General features: G+C 44.2%; 1 protein-coding gene across 2 annotated transcripts in view; it reads right to left on the reverse strand.

Moving 5' to 3' along the window:
- LOC310864731 (exocyst complex component 3-like protein 2) overlaps positions 1–17,500 on the reverse strand; it is a 121,248-nt gene that overhangs the window by 71,891 nt on the left and 31,857 nt on the right. The window contains exons 2-4 of one of the 2 annotated variants that reach the window (XM_083773452.1): positions 5,309–5,631; positions 3,593–3,806; positions 438–603 (exon numbers count right to left, since the gene is read on the reverse strand). In XM_083773452.1, the coding sequence (XP_083629578.1) occupies positions 438–603; positions 3,593–3,806; positions 5,309–5,603 (675 nt within the window). In that variant the 5' untranslated portion in view covers positions 5,604–5,631. Of the gene's footprint in view, positions 1–437; positions 604–3,592; positions 3,807–5,296; positions 5,632–17,500 lie in introns of both variants that reach the window. The other variant, XM_083773451.1, reaches the window with a different exon arrangement.

Genomic DNA, 17,500 nt, shown 5'->3' on the forward strand with positions numbered 1-17,500 from the left:
GATCAGATTCATACGAGGTTTCCACTGGACACACACTGGTCTGATTAACCCATTCTGACCTGAGATCAGATTAAAAAAATGTCAGTCATTCTTTGATTTTTTCAAAAATAGCCGACGCGTTGTGAGCTTGTAGATCGGCTATTTTCAGCAAGTGTAAAAACAGTCCTTACGACGGCATCAAGGCCCGCCAAAATACATTTTAGTCGACTAAATCAACTGTAGATTTAGTCGACTAAAATCTCATGACATTTAGTCGACTAAAACTAGACTAACAACAACACATTCCGGGTGACTAAAATGTGACTAAAACTAAATGAAAACTATTCAAAAGACAAAGACTAAAGACTAAAATAGAAATTTGCTGCCAAAAACAACCCTGACCTGCATGGACTCCCTCTTCATCTTCCCCAGGCCCACCATCTTCATAAAGAACCTACCTGCATGGACTCCCTCTTCATCTTCCCCAGGCCCACCATCTTCATGAAGGACAGCCGTCGGCTGGTGGAGTCTCCTCCCCCCTCGCTGTCGCCGCCGTTCAGCTCGCCGCCGTTGGTCAGGGACTCTTTGCGGGCGCTCAGCGAGTCGCGGCACTTCCCCGCAAACCTGTATGTGCCAGCCAATGAGGAGGGAGGAAGACGCAAACAGACACGCTGTCAGATACCTGCATCGAGTGACCTTGGTACATAGAAGTTGATCTATTGAAGATTCTGACCTTCAAATGTACATCATTTTTGTTTTGATTGTATTGCTGTATTGTTGTATTGTTCTTTCTGCTTTGGCAATGTAAACGTATGTTTTCTCATGCCAATAAAGCCCTTTGAATTGAATTGGTTGGGAGTTCTTAATTGGTCACTGCAGTTTGATCTGCAGCACTGATTCGTGTCACTTTTCTTGTAAGTGTAAACTTGAAACATTATTGTACTGGTTTGATGGGGTCTGATTTGGGAATCATGACTTTGATTTTTTTGCCACGTTAGTTCTCCTATAGTGCAATAACGTTCACATTCGGGATAGCCTCTCGTGTCCTTAAGACATGCTATAACCAGCTGTCATGGGTTTACACAGACATATTTAACCTGTCCCTGTCATTGTGTGTGGTGCCATTGTGTTTTAAAAAAACAATAATTGTACCCATTGCCAAGAAAAAACCTGTTACCTGTCTCAATGATTATCGACCTGTTGCTTTGACATCTGTTCTCATGAAATGCCTGGAGAAAATGGTTATCTCTTATATCAAGAGCATAATTCCTGCTAGTATTGATCCTTTACAGTTTGCTTACTGTGCAAATAGATCTGTGGATGATGCAATCTCTCTTGCTTTACACACTGCCCTGGTACATCTAGACAAGAAAAGCTCTTATGTCAGACTACTGTTCATAGACTATAGTTCCGCATTTAACACTATTGTACCATCTAAATTAGTGTTGAAACTCAGTGGACTTGGTGTGGGCAGCTCCATCTGTAACTGGCTATTTGATTTTCTGACGGGTAGGCCCCAGTGTGTTCGCATAGGAGAGAGAAGCTCATCCACAATTCTCACCAGAACCGGTGCGCCCCAAGGCTGCTGCCTCAGTCCTCTGCTGTACAGCTTGTTTACGTTTGATTGTGTCGCCAGATACGAGAATAACATCATAATTAAATTTGCGGATGATACCACAGTGATCGGACTAATAACCGACGGTGATGAGAGGGCCTATAGGAGGGAGATAGAGGATCTAACTCTATGGTGCGATAACAATAACCTCTCACTTAACACCAATAAGACCAAAGAAATCATTGTAGACTTTAGGAAGTCCAAAGGCATCCACACCCCCATTTCCATCAAAGGGTCATCTGTCGACATAGTTGATAACTTTAAATTCCTGGGCATACATATCACAGACACATTCACATGGTCACTCAACAACGAGTACATCCTCAAGAAGGCGCAGCAGCGACTGTACTTTCTGAGGCGCCTTAAAAAATTTGGCTTAAGTACAAAAGGACTAGTGAACTTTTATCGCTGTATAATTGAAAGTGTCTTAACTGGCTGTATCACAGTGTGGTACGGTAACACGACCGCTCAGGACTGCAACAGGTTGCAGAGGACCATTAAAACAGCAGCTAAAATCATCGGCACTACAGAATTACCCAGTCTCCATAACATCTACACCACTCGCTGTATGAAAAAAGCCCATAACATCATGGAAGACACCAGCCACCCCGCAAATACCCTGTTCAAACTACTCCCCTCCAAAAAACGCTACCAGAGCATCAAATCTCGTACCACCCGTCTCAGTAACAGTTTTTACCCCCAGGCAGTCAGGCTGCTGAACAGCTGACCTTGAACTGTATTGCACTTCACTTCACTTGCACTTTCTTTTACTGTTTTTTGTCTTTTCTTGCACTATAGATGTTTGTTTATGTCCTGTGTATGTAAGACGGAGAGTGCTCTGAGCAAAATAAATTTCATTGTATGTATACTCTGTATCTATACAAATGACAAATAAACCTGAACCTGAACCTGAACCTGAACATTCACAATAAGGTCATCCACATTTCACAACACCTGGGAAAAAATGAATGCTTTCTATATATACAGACAAGTTTGATTGACAGTCTGACACAATGCCAATACTTTTCACCCCTGTGTCAATCATCTAATGTGATCCTGGGCTCTACACACCCTCCACCAACCTAGTCCCCATATATGGGGGACAAGGGGGGAGCTTCCTTCATGCCTGAGTGTCCAAGTTGCTCCTTTACACCTGACAGGGGGGAGTTTCCCTGGTTGGACGTAGCGCGCGGAAGGAAAACGTTATTCCAACCAGTTCCTTTCCCCTCCATCAGGCGCCCCGGCTGGCCAGGGGGAGGCAGTTTAGTGACCAGGATTACTGCATGTTTTTTGTGAGGGTACCTACCCTAGGGGACACGGGAAGAACATGCAAACTCCACACAGGCCCTTAAAGTCTCCATTTATTGTCAATGGCATTTAATGTTTGTGCTAGGACAAAAATACAGATTTGCTCAGACACATATGACGTGAATTCTCCATATATTGTCAATGGCATTTAATGTTTGTGCTATAGGACAAAGAATCTACACTATAGTTGAATATAGGAGGGGCTAGCGCCCCTCAAAAAGGAGAAGCAAACCACACCCACCTTAAGGGAACATTTGTGACCAGATTTGACTGAGAGCCTGCCATCGCACAAACTAAAAAATGAGTTAATAGCACAGGCAGACTCTTCACATACTAGAGCATGTCTGATACAAGTGTCAGAGCTGAAATCGACATGTAAATATTAAATAAATGCTTAAACATGTAGCTAGGTGTAATGTTATAGAGTCCACAGAAGTGAACCTTTCAAGCCCGTTTTCTCAACCCGCTGTTTCTCTGCAAGACATCACTCTATAAGCCATATCTCCTAAACTGGTGGGTCAAACTGAACAACCAATATGTCAATTTGAAGCTATGATTCTCTGCTTTCACATGACATGGAAAAACTGTCAAATTTAGTCGCATTTGTAGGATTTGTGTACCATTTCTCTAGTGGCTCCAACCGGGCATGGACTATCTTCACTGTTATTACCAATCTGTGGTGCTCCTCACCTCAACAGGCTGCCCTCGGAGCTCCGCCTCCCCCTCTTCTTCTTGTCGGCTGCGCTGGGCGAGGGCGTTCCCTGCAGCGACCCCTGTGGCGAGGGCGTGCCGCCGCCGCTGGCCTTGCCGCTCCGCCCAGAGATCCTCAGGTTCCTGCCCAGCTTGCCTAGGCTCTTCAGCGGCGAGCTGAACTTGAAGGAGCTTTTCCCTGAGCCTCCTCCTCCTGTAGGGGAAGGAAACACTGTCACATTATCTTATTTAACCCATTTTGACCTGGGAACGATTCTGCAAATGTCTTCTAAATCCTGACTGTTTTCTTGAAAAAGTTATGTTTCTATAATGTCAGTGGTTCTCAAACACTTTCATGTCACTTTTCACGATTCTTCAAAAATAGCAGACCTACAAGCTCATAGCGCGCCACTCGGTTAGACCAGTAAGACTCCCTGAGGGCAAGAAGCGTGGGTCTAACCAAAGGATGCCTCCCGTTTCGTTTTTTCCCGCGGGTATCATCGGGTATCGAGCTCGATCCATCCTCATACATACAGTGATGTTTCTGTCGACTGAAACTAAGACGAAACTGTGCTATGATGACTAAAACTATAAGACTAAATAGACTGACAATTTCGTCGACAAATAAAAACTAGACTAAAATGTTAGGAAGGGACTAGTGGACAAGAGATCCAGTATACGTCATTTTACACTTGGTTGCATAGATCGGCTATTTTCAGCAAGTTTAAAAACAGTCCTTACGACGGCATCAATGCCCACCGAAATACATTTTAGTCGACTAAATCAACTGTAGATTTAGTCTACTAAAATCTCATGACATTTAGTCGACTAAATCTAGACTAACACCAACACATTCCGGGTGACTAAAATGTGACTAAAACTAAATGAAAACTATTCCAAAAGACTAAATGACTAAAACTGAAATAAAAAACAACACTGCATACAGAACACACCTCTCCTCTTCCCCTCATTGGTCTCAGGGGTACCTATCACATTAAAGACTTTGACGGGTACCTCTAGGTATCAGCCTGGTAGAGACGAACAGGACACCACTGTACACACCTCTCCTCTTCCCCTCATTGGTCTCAGGGGTACCTATCACATTAAAGACTTTGACGGGTACCTCTAGGTATCAGCCTGGTAGAGACGGAGGGGACACCACTGTACATACCTCTCCTCTTCCCCTCATTGGTCTCAGGGGTACCTATCACATTAAATACTTTGATGGGTACCTCTAGGTATCAGCCTGGTAGAGACCAAGGGGACACCACTGTACATACCTCTCCTCTTCCCCTCATTGGTCTCAGGGGTACCTATCACATTAAAGACTTTGACGGGTACCTCTAGGTATCAGCCTGGTATAGACGAAGTGGACACCACTGTACATACCTCTCCTCTTCCCCTCATTGGTCTCAGGGGTACCTATCACATTAAAGACTTTGACGGGTACCTCTAGGTATCAGCCTGGTAGAGACCAAGGGGACACCACTGTACATACCTCTCCTCTTCCCCTCATTGGTCTCAGGGGTACCTATCACATTAAAGACTATGATGGGTACCTCTAGGTATCAGCCTGGTAGAGACGAACAGGACACCACTGTACATACCTCTCCTCTTCCCCTCATTGGTCTCAGGGGTACCTATCACATTAAAGACTTTGACGGGTACCTCTAGGTATCAGCCTGGTAGAGACGAACAGGACACCACTGTACATACCTCTCCTCTTCCCCTCATTGGTCTCATTCTCGTCCTCCTCGTCCTCAAAGGGGTTCCGGTCGGCGGGGGCTCCTCCTCCGTCCAGCAGGGACCCCCCCGGGGACCAGTGGCCCCCGGGCCCGCTGCCCAGGCTGAGGTCGTCGTCGTTGGGTTGGTGGTGGAAAGGGTTGTGGTGGGGGTGGGGGTGGGGGTGGGGGTGGGACGGGGTGAAGTTCAGACTCATCCTGCGGAGGATCAGAGCGTTCCCTCCTTGGCCTCCCTTCAGACGCACCGGGAGCTTCTTGAAGATCGGCATGACGACGGGGCGGAGGGGAGGGGGGAGGCTGTTTAAGGGGGGGGGGGGGGGGGGAGGGAGAGAGAGAGAGAGAGAGAGAGAGAGAGATGAGGATGCATAATAAAAAATATAAAACCGAAAGGAACTGGTTGGAATAACGTGTTCATTCCACGTGCTACGTCCAACCAGGGAAACTCTCCCCTGTCAGGTGTAAAGGAGCAACTTGGACACTCAGGCATGAAGGAAGCATGAGTTCAAGTCCGTTGCTCTCCCCTTGTCCCCCATATATGGGGACTAGGTTGCTCTCCCCTTGTTCCCCATATATGGGGACTAGGTTGGTCTCCCCTTGTCCCCCATATATGGGGACTAGGTTGCTCTCCCCTTGTCCCCCATATATGGGGACTAGGTTGCTCTCCCCTTGTCCCCCATATATGGGGACTAGGTTGCTCTCCCCTTGTCCCCCATATATGGGGAATAGGTTGCTCTCCCCTTGTCCCCCATATATGGGGACTAGGTTGGTCTCCCCTTGTCCCCCATATATGGGGACTAGGTTGGTGGAGGGTGTGTAGAGCCCAGGGTCACATTAGATGATTGACACAGGGGTGAAAAATGGGTTACAAAATCGTGGGATAAAAAAAATATATATAAAAAAAAAAAGGATGTATAATGCAAATATAAAACTGAGCAGCAGGTGTATAGGCCCTACTAGGAATATAGAAAATACCAGCACTCATTACATGTCCTTTTTTACATGATTTTATTTGCCTCGTGACGAGAGTGAACAACGTACGCGCGTTTCTGCCTGGTTGGCCTTCCTCAGCGTTAGCCATTCCCATTAGCATGTCATGGCTAATATTAATGATAATGACTTGACACGGTTACATATTGATATGGATGTGACAGTATGTGGGCGGATTAGGTTATGGTTGATGTATTGTTTGGGACAGATCTGATAACATCATTTACGATCTCCTATCTATCGTCTCACTGTGAGCTGTTTCATCACGCCGGTTGAGAGTGCGTTGGCGTGCCATTAGACAGGACTGCATTCTTATCTATATGGTACTATAGTTGCTCCCTGGTATTGTTTACATTAGGCCTGTCCCGTAGCCTATAGCGACGGGTGACACTCATGCCATGTCACTGTTGATAGCAAAGTACTGCTTCCTCATCATAAATATTCATAACGCAACCATGTGTCACTGTGTAGCACTGTTTGCTGTTTTATGGGTCACGACCATAGACTGTAAAAAAATATGGACAAAGCGTTCCCCGGGTCTAACATGGACGTAAAATGAAGCCTGTTATTCCTGCACTGTAAGTCACCATCTTTCTAGATCCGTTTGGGCCCAGCTGGCCATTGGCTGGCTCCGTTTTGGCCCAGCTGGCCATTGGCTGGCCCAGACAACGAGGCGGGACTTCCCCCCTTCTTCTCCGTTGGTTTTTATTTTGACTCGAGTGGGAGGGGAATCCCGATCATAGACTGTAACGGTAGCCACGCCCCTCAGAACATGCGCGACTTTATGGTCATTTTTTTTATAAATGGGACCATCATTTTCCAAAAAGAATATTATGACATGAGAAATGAGACTTTAAACTAGTGACTGGAAGCAGAAAGTATTCATGACCATGTTTATTAAGGTAATACAGTCTAGGTGAAGTTGGGCCCAAATACATGGACTTTGGGGGCTTATGGGGCTATGGGTTTTTTTGGGCCCAATGACAGCGCCACAACAGGCCATTATATGAACTTTCAGGAGTTTCAGGCTTCACAAAATATCTGTCTGACTGCCCCCCCTGGTCACGACTCGAATCCAAATCTCTCAAATATTCTCCCCCCATCCCCCAACCAAATACACAAAACCAACAAACAAACACATCTAAGAAATGCCATGAATAAAAATAATAATAATTATGAAGTCGTGAAAATAGGTGCTCTTGTACATCAACTATTTTCACTATTTTGGGTCACAGTTGACGCCTATAAATACTCTTTTGGGTCTACTCTCGACCGGACAAGTTTGGGATGCCCTGCTGCATATCATATTCATGTTGCCCTTCTCTCCCGATAGAGGAAGGATTATTGCAATGATGTCCGCACTACAATAGGGTAGGAAGGAATCCCCACAAAAAAGAAAACATGCAGTAATCCTGATCTCTATATACTGACTCCCCCTGTCAGACACTCGCCAACATGTTGCTCTTTATTAGGTCGACATTTCAGTCGCTTTATAGACCTTCATCAGGACAGACGATGGTTTGCTTTAATAGTTATTGAATTGAATATCTAATATCGTATACACGGTGTAAACTGTATTATATGGACCCCGTCAGAAATGACCCCATAGCCTGGAGGTCAAGTCAACCACACACAGCTGTTGTCCCGACCGTCCCTGTAAAGCGTTCCTGTAAAGCGTTGCTGTAAACCGTTACTGTAAACCGTTGCTGTAAACCGTTCCTGTAAAGCGTTCCTGTAAATCAAGGCGCGCTCCTCCCGCGTCGCGGTCGTCCCCGCCGTTATAAAACCCACTGATAGCACAGCGTGTTTCAAACCGTCGTAAAGCGTCTACACCACCAGGTTAACCCATTCAGACCTGAGCTCCATTCTACAGATGTCTTCAAAATCATGACAGTTTTCTGAAAAAAACCTCATGTTTCTAATGTGTAATGTTATCAAACATTTTCATGTCAAGCACCCCCAAAAATATATGTAATTGGCCGCCGACCCCCGTCTGAAAATATGTTGTTCCAGGGACCTCCCAGGAGTAAAGATTTGAGTTGAAAACGTTCGCTCTGAAAGAATATATATTCAAAGATTTGCGCCGCATTTTCACGACTTTTCAAAAAGCTCATAGCGCGCCACTCGGTGCCGCGCTATGAGCTTGTAGATCAGCTATTTTTCAATAGCTAAAGTATATAACATAATAATGCTTAAAACACCAAAAAGGGTTCCCGCCTAGAACAGGTTAATGGTTGAAGGAGTGAAGGGCCCACATCCCATCATAAAACATTAACACATTAACACACACACATGCACACACACACACGCACAGACGCACACACCCAGCAATCCAGGATGTCACACAGTTAGTCCACATATACGTATCACTATTTGCCACATGCAGCTAAGAAAACATTGGTGAATGCCAAAATCTTCATAATATAACTTCCTAAGTGAGTCTAACTCTAAAAACAAGTTTCCTCTTAAAGGTTTTATGACATTCATTTTCATTTATTATTCTTTTTCTTTTTTCTTTAAGGTTTTATGACCTCAATTACACCCAAAAAACCTGAACTTTGAACATTCAGTGGATTTTCTGTGGTCTGAAGTTTTCTTTGGGTTTATTTGGGCCTTTTGAGCTACAATGAAAACAGGCAACACAGTGAAACAGTGACATCTGCTGGCAAATCCCATTGACATATATGGGATTTGCAGTAAGTGATGTCACTTACTGCCGGCAAATCAGAGCACCTGTTTGAGCCAGAAAACCCCAGATCACAGAAAATCTACTGAATGTTAAAAGTTCATGTTTTTTGGGTGCAATTGAGATTAGAAAACCTAAAAAAAACCAAGAACAATTCCAAAACCATTTTTTTAATGTCACAATCCCTTTAAGAACTTCTTAAAGGGACACTATTTTTTTCCAAAAGAAATACATGTTAATGACGTTTAGAAGACACTTTCCTGGAGGTCTTTATGTGTTAATATGTGGTTTTAGATATTTTAGATTTTAACAATCAGCCCATCAATTCTGGGCTCACTTCCTTCCTGGACTACAATTCCCATAATGCTTTCCCCCAGGAAAGCGTTCTAAATCTTCTAAACGTCATTAACATATATTATTTTTGCAAAAAGGGTGAAGTTTCCCTTTAATGTTATATATTCAGTGATTTCACTTAATTCAGATATGAAATGCAACGCCATGGCGGCCCACCGGGTGGTCCAGAGGCCGCGGTGCGCGTTGAGCAGCAGAATGTCTGAAGCATCCACTGTTAGTGTTTCTGTGACAGACTCTTGAAGAAAACATGTTTTCATGTTTCCTTCTGCTGGAGTATTTATGGGTCCACTGAATCACTTCCTGTGCGTGTGTGCGTGCGTGCGCGTATGAGCGAGCGAGCGTGCGTGCGTGTGTGCGTGCGCATTTGTCCACTGTACTTGCCAGTGCCAAACAAGTATTGTACAATTGAGAAATAGACATGAAGAAACGTTCCCTGGTTCTCACGAAGATGTGTGTTGTTTTTGTTTTTTGTGTTTTCAGTTTCAGTCGACTACCTTTTGTCACTGACGAAAACTGAATGGAAACTAAATTAAAATTAAAGCTATGAGTCGCTAAAACTGAGACTAAATATATTGGCAATTTCGTCAACAAATAAAAAGACTAAAATGTTAGGAAGGGACTAGTGGACAAGAGATCCAGTATGAGTGAAAGACACAAGTCTTAAGTTACACTTCATGGTTGCATGCTGAAAACAGCCGATCTACAAGCTCACAACGCGTCGCACTGTCTGCAACGTGTTGTGAGCTTGTAGATCGGCTATTTTCAGCAAGTGTAAAATCAGCCATTGCGACGGCATCAAGACCCGCGGAAATACATTTTAAATAGATTTAGTCGACTAAAATCTATAGTCGACATTAACACATTCCAGGTGATTAAAAGGTGACTAAAACTAAATGGAAACTATTCAAGAGACTATGACTAAAACTAAAATAAAAATCAACACTGGTTTAGGGGATGGGTCAGGATCAGGATTAGGATTAAACATTTGGAGGTTAAGGTTAGGGGTATGACTAATTTACAGTTACACACAGTGGCGTGCTGATGACGCATACAGCGACAATAGCAAGTTAAAATGATGGCCTTGTGGTAAGTAGGGCATCATTTAAAGGACAACTTTAGTTTTTTTCAACCAAGGTTCATGTTTTAGGTTGTTATTAGAGAAACTAAAAGGTAAGTGTTAATTTTCTTTCATTTGCTGCTTTCTTTCGTTTTGGGGAATTTAGCAGTTTTTGACAAGGGGGCGGGGGCATTCGAGCATGGGGCTAAATATGTATTTTTTTACAAAATATTATGGCGATTTATCATTTTATTATTTACTATAGTCCTAATAAACCCTGACATATTGAGCCTATACACACAGTATAAGCCTTCCCCCAGTAGGCTACCTTCACATTCAGTAGATCCTGTCATCTTCTGTGGCCAGATGTAATTTCTTGGGGTTTATTTATTTATTAGGACTATAGTAAATAATAAATAAATAAATCACCATCAAATTTGGTAAAAAAATACATATTTAGCCCCATGCTCGAATGCCCCCGCCCCCCTGTCAGAAACTGCTAAAATCCCCAAAACGAAAGAAAGCAGCAAATGAAAGAAGATGAACACTCATCTTTTAGTTTCTCTAATAACAACCTAAAACATGAACCTTGGTTGAAAAAAACTAAAGTTGTCCTTTAAGTTTCGTTCAATGGCACGAAATTCAACCATGAAAAGAAAATGAAAATCTAGTATTTTTATTTGAAATTATTATTTTTATTTTTAAATCAAAATAGCTGATGTACAAGCCCACATCGCATTGCAGCTTGACATGTTGAGAGCTTGTAGATCTTGAGCTCCACGATTCATGAATCGCTGACTCATCATTATTGATGGAAGTATTTTTAAATGTTTTTCAAAATAGTATAAGGCAACTACATGTGTGTTTGTGTGTGTGTGTGTGTGTGTGTGTGTGTGTGTGTGTGTGTGTGTGTGTGTGTGTGTGTGTGTGTGCACGTGCGTGTGCGTGTGTGGGTGTGTCTAACACACGTGTTTGTCTAACTGTCCATGGATCTATTTTAGGGCTATACTGTGTTGTTCTGCTGTAAGGGGTACCGTGGTGTCTGTGTGTGTGTGTGTGTGCGTGTGTGTGCGTGCGTGCGTGTGTGTGTGTGTGTGTGTGCGTGCGTGCGTGCGTGCATGTGTGTGGGATATCCTGCGGTGAAGAGAGTGTTGGCTAACATCAACAACATCCGCCCGCGGGCAGGGAGCTAGCATAGCACCTTCCCACACACGCACCCACACATGCACCCACACACACACACACACACACACACACACACACACACACACAGTCACACACACAAACACACAATGTTCAATCCCTGGCCCGAGTCATGATACAAAGCAATAACAAAATATTGCGTCGGATGCGAGATGTTTTTAGCAGCTTTTATAGATCATATAATTTATACATTATAGATCGCTGTTTTCCAAACAGTGGTGTATTATGTATAGCCAGGGGGGGGGTTGCAAGTAAATATCTCCTTTTTTCCTACATTTTAATGGTGATAACAATCTAATATAGGTATGGTTTTGCCCACTCAATTCATAATTAACGTTTCAATTTTGGAGCTCTGGCTCATGGACTAAGAACCAAAAAGAACTGAACCGGTTCCCACTGGGAACCAACCGGTGGAAAAGGGGCCATTGTGATTCACCGTTCAACTATGGCAGGGTGTGTGATAGATTATTGATCTATGGCAGGGTGTGTGATAGATTATTGATCTATGGCAGGGTGTGTGATAGATTATTGATCTATGGCAGGGTGTGTGATAGATTATTGATCTATGGCAGGGTGTGTGATAGATTATAAATCAATAAACCACTCTCCCTCTTTGTTATAGCTGCTCATAAAACAACGAGATTGTTTCTATAAGCATGTAAGAGTTCTGTCTGTCTGTCTGTCTGTCTGTCTGTCTGTCTGTCTGTCTGTCTGTCTGTCTGTCTGTCTGTCTCTCCTGCACTGTCTCTCCTACACTGTCTCCCTCTCAGCTGTCCTACTGTCTGTCTCTCCTACACTGTCTGTCTCTCAGCTGTCCTACTGTCTGTCTCTCCTACACTGTCTCCCTCTCAGCTGTCCTACTGTCTGTCTCTCCTACACTGTCTCCCTCTCAGCTGTCCTACTGTCTGTCTCTCCTACACTGTCTCCCTCTCAGCTGTCCTACTGTCTGTCTCTCCTACACTGTCTCCCTCTCAGCTGTCCTACTGTCTGTCTCTCCTACACTGTCTCCCTCTCAGCTGTCCTGCTGTCTGTCTCTCCTACACTGTCTCCCTCTCAGCTGCCCTGCTGTCTGTCTCTCCTACACTGTCTCCCTCTCAGCTGTCCTACTGTCTGTCTCTCCTACACTGTCTCCCTCTCAGCTGTCCTGCTGTCTGTCTCTCCTACACTGTCTCCCTCTCAGCTGTCCTACTGTCTGTCTCTCCTACACCGTCTCCCTCTCAGCTGTCCTACTGTCTGTCTCTCCTACACTGTCTCCCTCTCAGCTGTCCTACTGTCTGTCTCTCCTACACTGTCTCCCTCTCAGCTGTCCTACTGTCTGTCTATCCTAGACTGTCTCCCTCTCAGCTGTCCTACTGTCTGTCTCTCATATACACCGTCTCTCTCTCTCTCAGCACGTTTGTACAGTAACAACCAAATAACATAATTTACCACTCAATACAAATGTCCACAATAACAATGCGTCGTCGCATACGGTGTGAATTTGTGGGTATATAGTTAGTAATATATCTAAACATTATGTCGACGCCGTCTGGCAGAAACCACGTATCTCCACATGTCAGTGTTCCTTTTGTAAATTAATTAATCGCCATACGGTGCATGATGGCGCACAAAAGTAGCAAAGATTTGCTGATTTGCTAAGCTCACCACGCGTCACATCATGACACGCTGTGAGCTTTATAGATCAGCAATTATAATGTTTTCACTATTGCTGAATTGCATGTGAAAGTGTGCGTGCGTGCGTGCGTGCGTGCGTGCGTGCGTGCGTGCGTGCGTGCGTGCGTGCGTGCCTATTTTCAAATAGCTGAAATATATATGCTGCTGGAGTGGTTATAGTGCATGTATTGTAATAATAATCAAAATGTACAAAGTAACTACAGTAACTACAGTTTTCAAATAGCCTAATCGTACTATTGTACGGTTATTGGTCAAGTACAGTACTTAACCCATTCAGGACGGGAAACCCCTTGTTATATTATCTTAGCTATTGAAAAATAGCAGATCTACGAGCTTGTAGATCTGCTATTTTTTTTTTAATCTTTGAAAATATTATTTAGGAGCGATCATTTTAACAACATATTTTCAGATGGGGGTCGGCGGCCAATGACACATAATTATGGGGGTCCTTGACATGAAATATTGAACACCACCGACATAGAAACATTGGTAATTCAGAAAACTGTCAGCATTTAGAAGACATTTTTAGTACAGTAGCCTACTTAAGTAAATGTACTTAGTTACTAAGTACCAGCTTTGGGACACACACACACACACACACACAAGGTTTCCCTGGGACAGTGACCCCCCCCCCCCCCCCCCCCCCCCCCCCCCTTCAGCATGTCTGACATTCCTGTGTGTGAAACCATTGTTATGGGACTTCCTAAACGGCAGAGCCTCGGGGTCCAGGCTGGAGACTCTACTGGAGACAATGCAGGTACATAATCCATTCTGACCTGAGATCAGATTCATAACGAGGTTTCCACTGGACACACACTGATCTGATTAACCCGTTCTGACCTGAGATCTGATTCTAAAAAAATGTCAAAAATAGCAGACCTACAAGCTCGTAGCGCGCCACTCGGTGGCGCGCTACGAGCTTGTAGATCTGCTATTTTTCAATAGCTAAAGCATAACATGATGCTGACACCAAAATGGGTTCCCCGTTCAGAATGGGATAATCCATTCATCATCACTAATTAGTGTAGCCAATTATAGCCAATGTAGCCTAATTAGTGTAACGTTATTATAGCGACCGCATCGAAAAATCGATTTTTAAAACCGATATTGAAACCGAAACCGATATTGAAAATCCTTGACATGAAAATGTATGAGAACGACTGACATAGAAACATGGGTTTAGGATTTAGAATGTTGTAGAATCGCCCTCAGGTCTAAAGGGGTTAATTCACAGAATCGAAGGACATTCGAAACCGAAACTCAACATATTGTGTCGTTTCACTTTGCATCGTATAATCGTTTGAAATGCAAATAAATCGGCATCGAAACGTTCTGCAATGAAAATGAAATAAATAAATGATTGTATGTCAAAGGAAATCTGTAACGTACCCCCCACCACAATGCCTGTGGTGTTTCACCTGCGTTTGAAGTGATATCGAGTTATACGCGCAAACATTGCAAAAGTTGTCGCTCTGATATCGGGGAGGAAGCGAGAGTGAATCCATGTTGCTCATCAGTGCAGCGTGGCCAAAGCCAAAGGCTAGAGGCTTGGGGACCGAAGGTGCACGCGTTCAAAGCAGATAGAATAGAAATATGTTTACAGGTGTTTCAGTCGCTTCACTGTGGCCGCGCGCAGGTCAGCGTTGTTTATAAAAGAAGAAGGAGGGTAGGTACCCTCACATGTTCTCCCCATGTCCCCTCACAAAAAACATAATCCTGGTCACTAAACTGCCTCCCCCTGGCCAGCCGGGGCACCTGATGGAGGGGAAAGGAACTGGTTGGAATAACGTGTTCCTTCCACGCGCTACGTCCAACCAGGGAAACTCCCCCCTGTCAGGTGTAAAGGAGCAACTTGGACACTCAGGCATGAAGGAAGCATGAGTTCAAGTCCGTTGCTCTCCCCTTGTCCCCCATATATGGGGACTAGGTTGGTGGAGGGTGTGTAGAGCCCAGGATCACATTAGATGATTGACACAGGGGTGAAAAATGGTTTACAAAAGTCCTGTAAAAAAAAAGTCCCCTGTGTTGTGCAGGGGGTGTAAAGTGATTCATGTAAGTAAAGTTTTGGGGTATTCGAGAATTTTCCAACTTCCAATCAGTGTTTCTTTTCGCCGACTAAAACTAAGATGAAAAATTTTCATCGACTACCTTTTTCCACTGACGAAAACTAAAAAAACTAATCTATGATGACTAAAACTAAGACTAAATGTATTGACAATTTCGTCAACAAATAAAAACTAGACTCAAATGTTAGGAAGGGACTAGTGGACAAGAGATCCAGTATAAGTCATTTTACACTTGGTTGCATGCTGAAAATAGCCGATCTACAAGCTCTACAAGCTTGTAGATCAGCTATTCCTTTACGACGGCATCAGTGCCCACCAAAATACATTTTAGTCGACTAAATCAACTGTAGATTTAGTCGACTAAAATCTAACTAACACTAAGACATTCCAGGTGACTAAAATGTGACTAAAACTAAATGAAAACCATTCCAAAGACTATGACTAAAACTAAAATAAAAAAATTGCTGCCAAAAACAACACTGCTTCCAATATACTTTTACGTCTACTCCGCTCGATCTCAGAGGCAAGAATTGTACTTTTACTCCGCTACATTCATTGGAAAACTTTAGTTACTAGTTACTTTGATTAATATCCCATTCAGACCTGAGATCAGATTCATACGATGTTTCCACTGGACACACACTGGTCTGATGAACCCATTCTGACCTGATATCAGATTCTAAAAAATGTCAGTCGTTCTTCGATTAAAAAAAAAATAGCAGACCTACAAGCTCGTAGCGCACCACTCGGTGGCGCGCTACGAGCTTGTAGGTCTGCTATTTTTCAATAGCTAAAGCATGACATGATGCCGACACCAAAATGGGTTCCCGTTCAGAATGGGTTAATTACAAAACGTACATGAAACCAACCTGGCAACCTGAACACACGGACGACCAGAAGGACGTGCCACACCTACCTACGTGAAACCAACCTGGCAACCTGAACACACGGACGACCAGAAGGACGTGCCACACCTACCTACGTGAAACCAACCTGGCAACCTGAACACACGGACGACCAGAAGGACGTGCCACACCTACCTACGTGAAACCAACCTGGCAACCTGAACACACGGACGACCAGAAGGACGTGCCACACCTACCTACGTGAAACCAACCTGGCAACCTGAACACACGGACGACCAGAAGGACGTGCCACACCTACCTACGTGAAACCAACCTGGCAACCTGAACACACGGACGACCAGAAGGACGTGCCACACCTACCTACGTGAAACCAACCTGGCAACCTGAACACACGGACGACCAGAAGGACGTGCCACACCTACCTACGTGAAACCAACCTGGCAACCTGAACACACGGACGACCAGAAGGACGTGCCACACCTACCTACGTGAAACCAACCTGGCAACCTGAACACACGGACGACCAGAAGGACGTGCCACACCTACCTACGTGAAACCAACCTGGCAACCTGAACACACGGACGACCAGAAGGACGTGCCACACCTACCTACGTGAAACCAACCTGGCAACCTGAACACACGGACGACCAGAAGGACGTGCCACACCTACCTACGTGAAACCAACCTGGCAACCTGAACACACGGACGACCAGAAGGACGTGCCACACCTACCTACGTGCTAAAGAAAGATGCTGGTGTGGAAAGTACAAACAAGCTGGCCAGAATGTAACGCTGTTGTTAGCCTTGCTTTGTCCTCTGTCTCTGTCTCTGTCTCTGTCTCTGTCTCTGTCTCTGTCTCTGTCTCTGTCTCTGTCTCTCTCTCTCTCTCTCTCTCTCTCTCTGACGTTTATTTCGGTTAAAGCAGGGGTGGGCAACTGGCGGCCCGGGGGCCACATGCTGCCCCCACCTTCACTTAATGTGGCCCTCAGGTTAATGTCAGAATACTGATATAATATTGGTTTCAGCTGTTTACAATTCCACAACATGCAAAACATGACCCGCTTTAATTAATTACTAGTCTAAATTAGTAGCTCATTGCTCACACAAGTATAATTAAAGGCATTTGAAATGACAAATGTTAATTTTCAGGATTCAAACTCAAAAATAGAAAAAAATATATTCATATAGCAAAAATAGCCGATCGCAGCGCGACGCGTTTTGAGCTTGTAGATCGGCTATTTTTGCTACGACAATGATATATGGCCCTCTGGAG

The sequence above is a fragment of the Protomyctophum parallelum genome, assembly GCF_964188405.1.
Source record: "Protomyctophum parallelum genome assembly, chromosome: 9".
NCBI classification, from domain to species: Eukaryota; Metazoa; Chordata; class Actinopteri; order Myctophiformes; family Myctophidae; genus Protomyctophum; species Protomyctophum parallelum.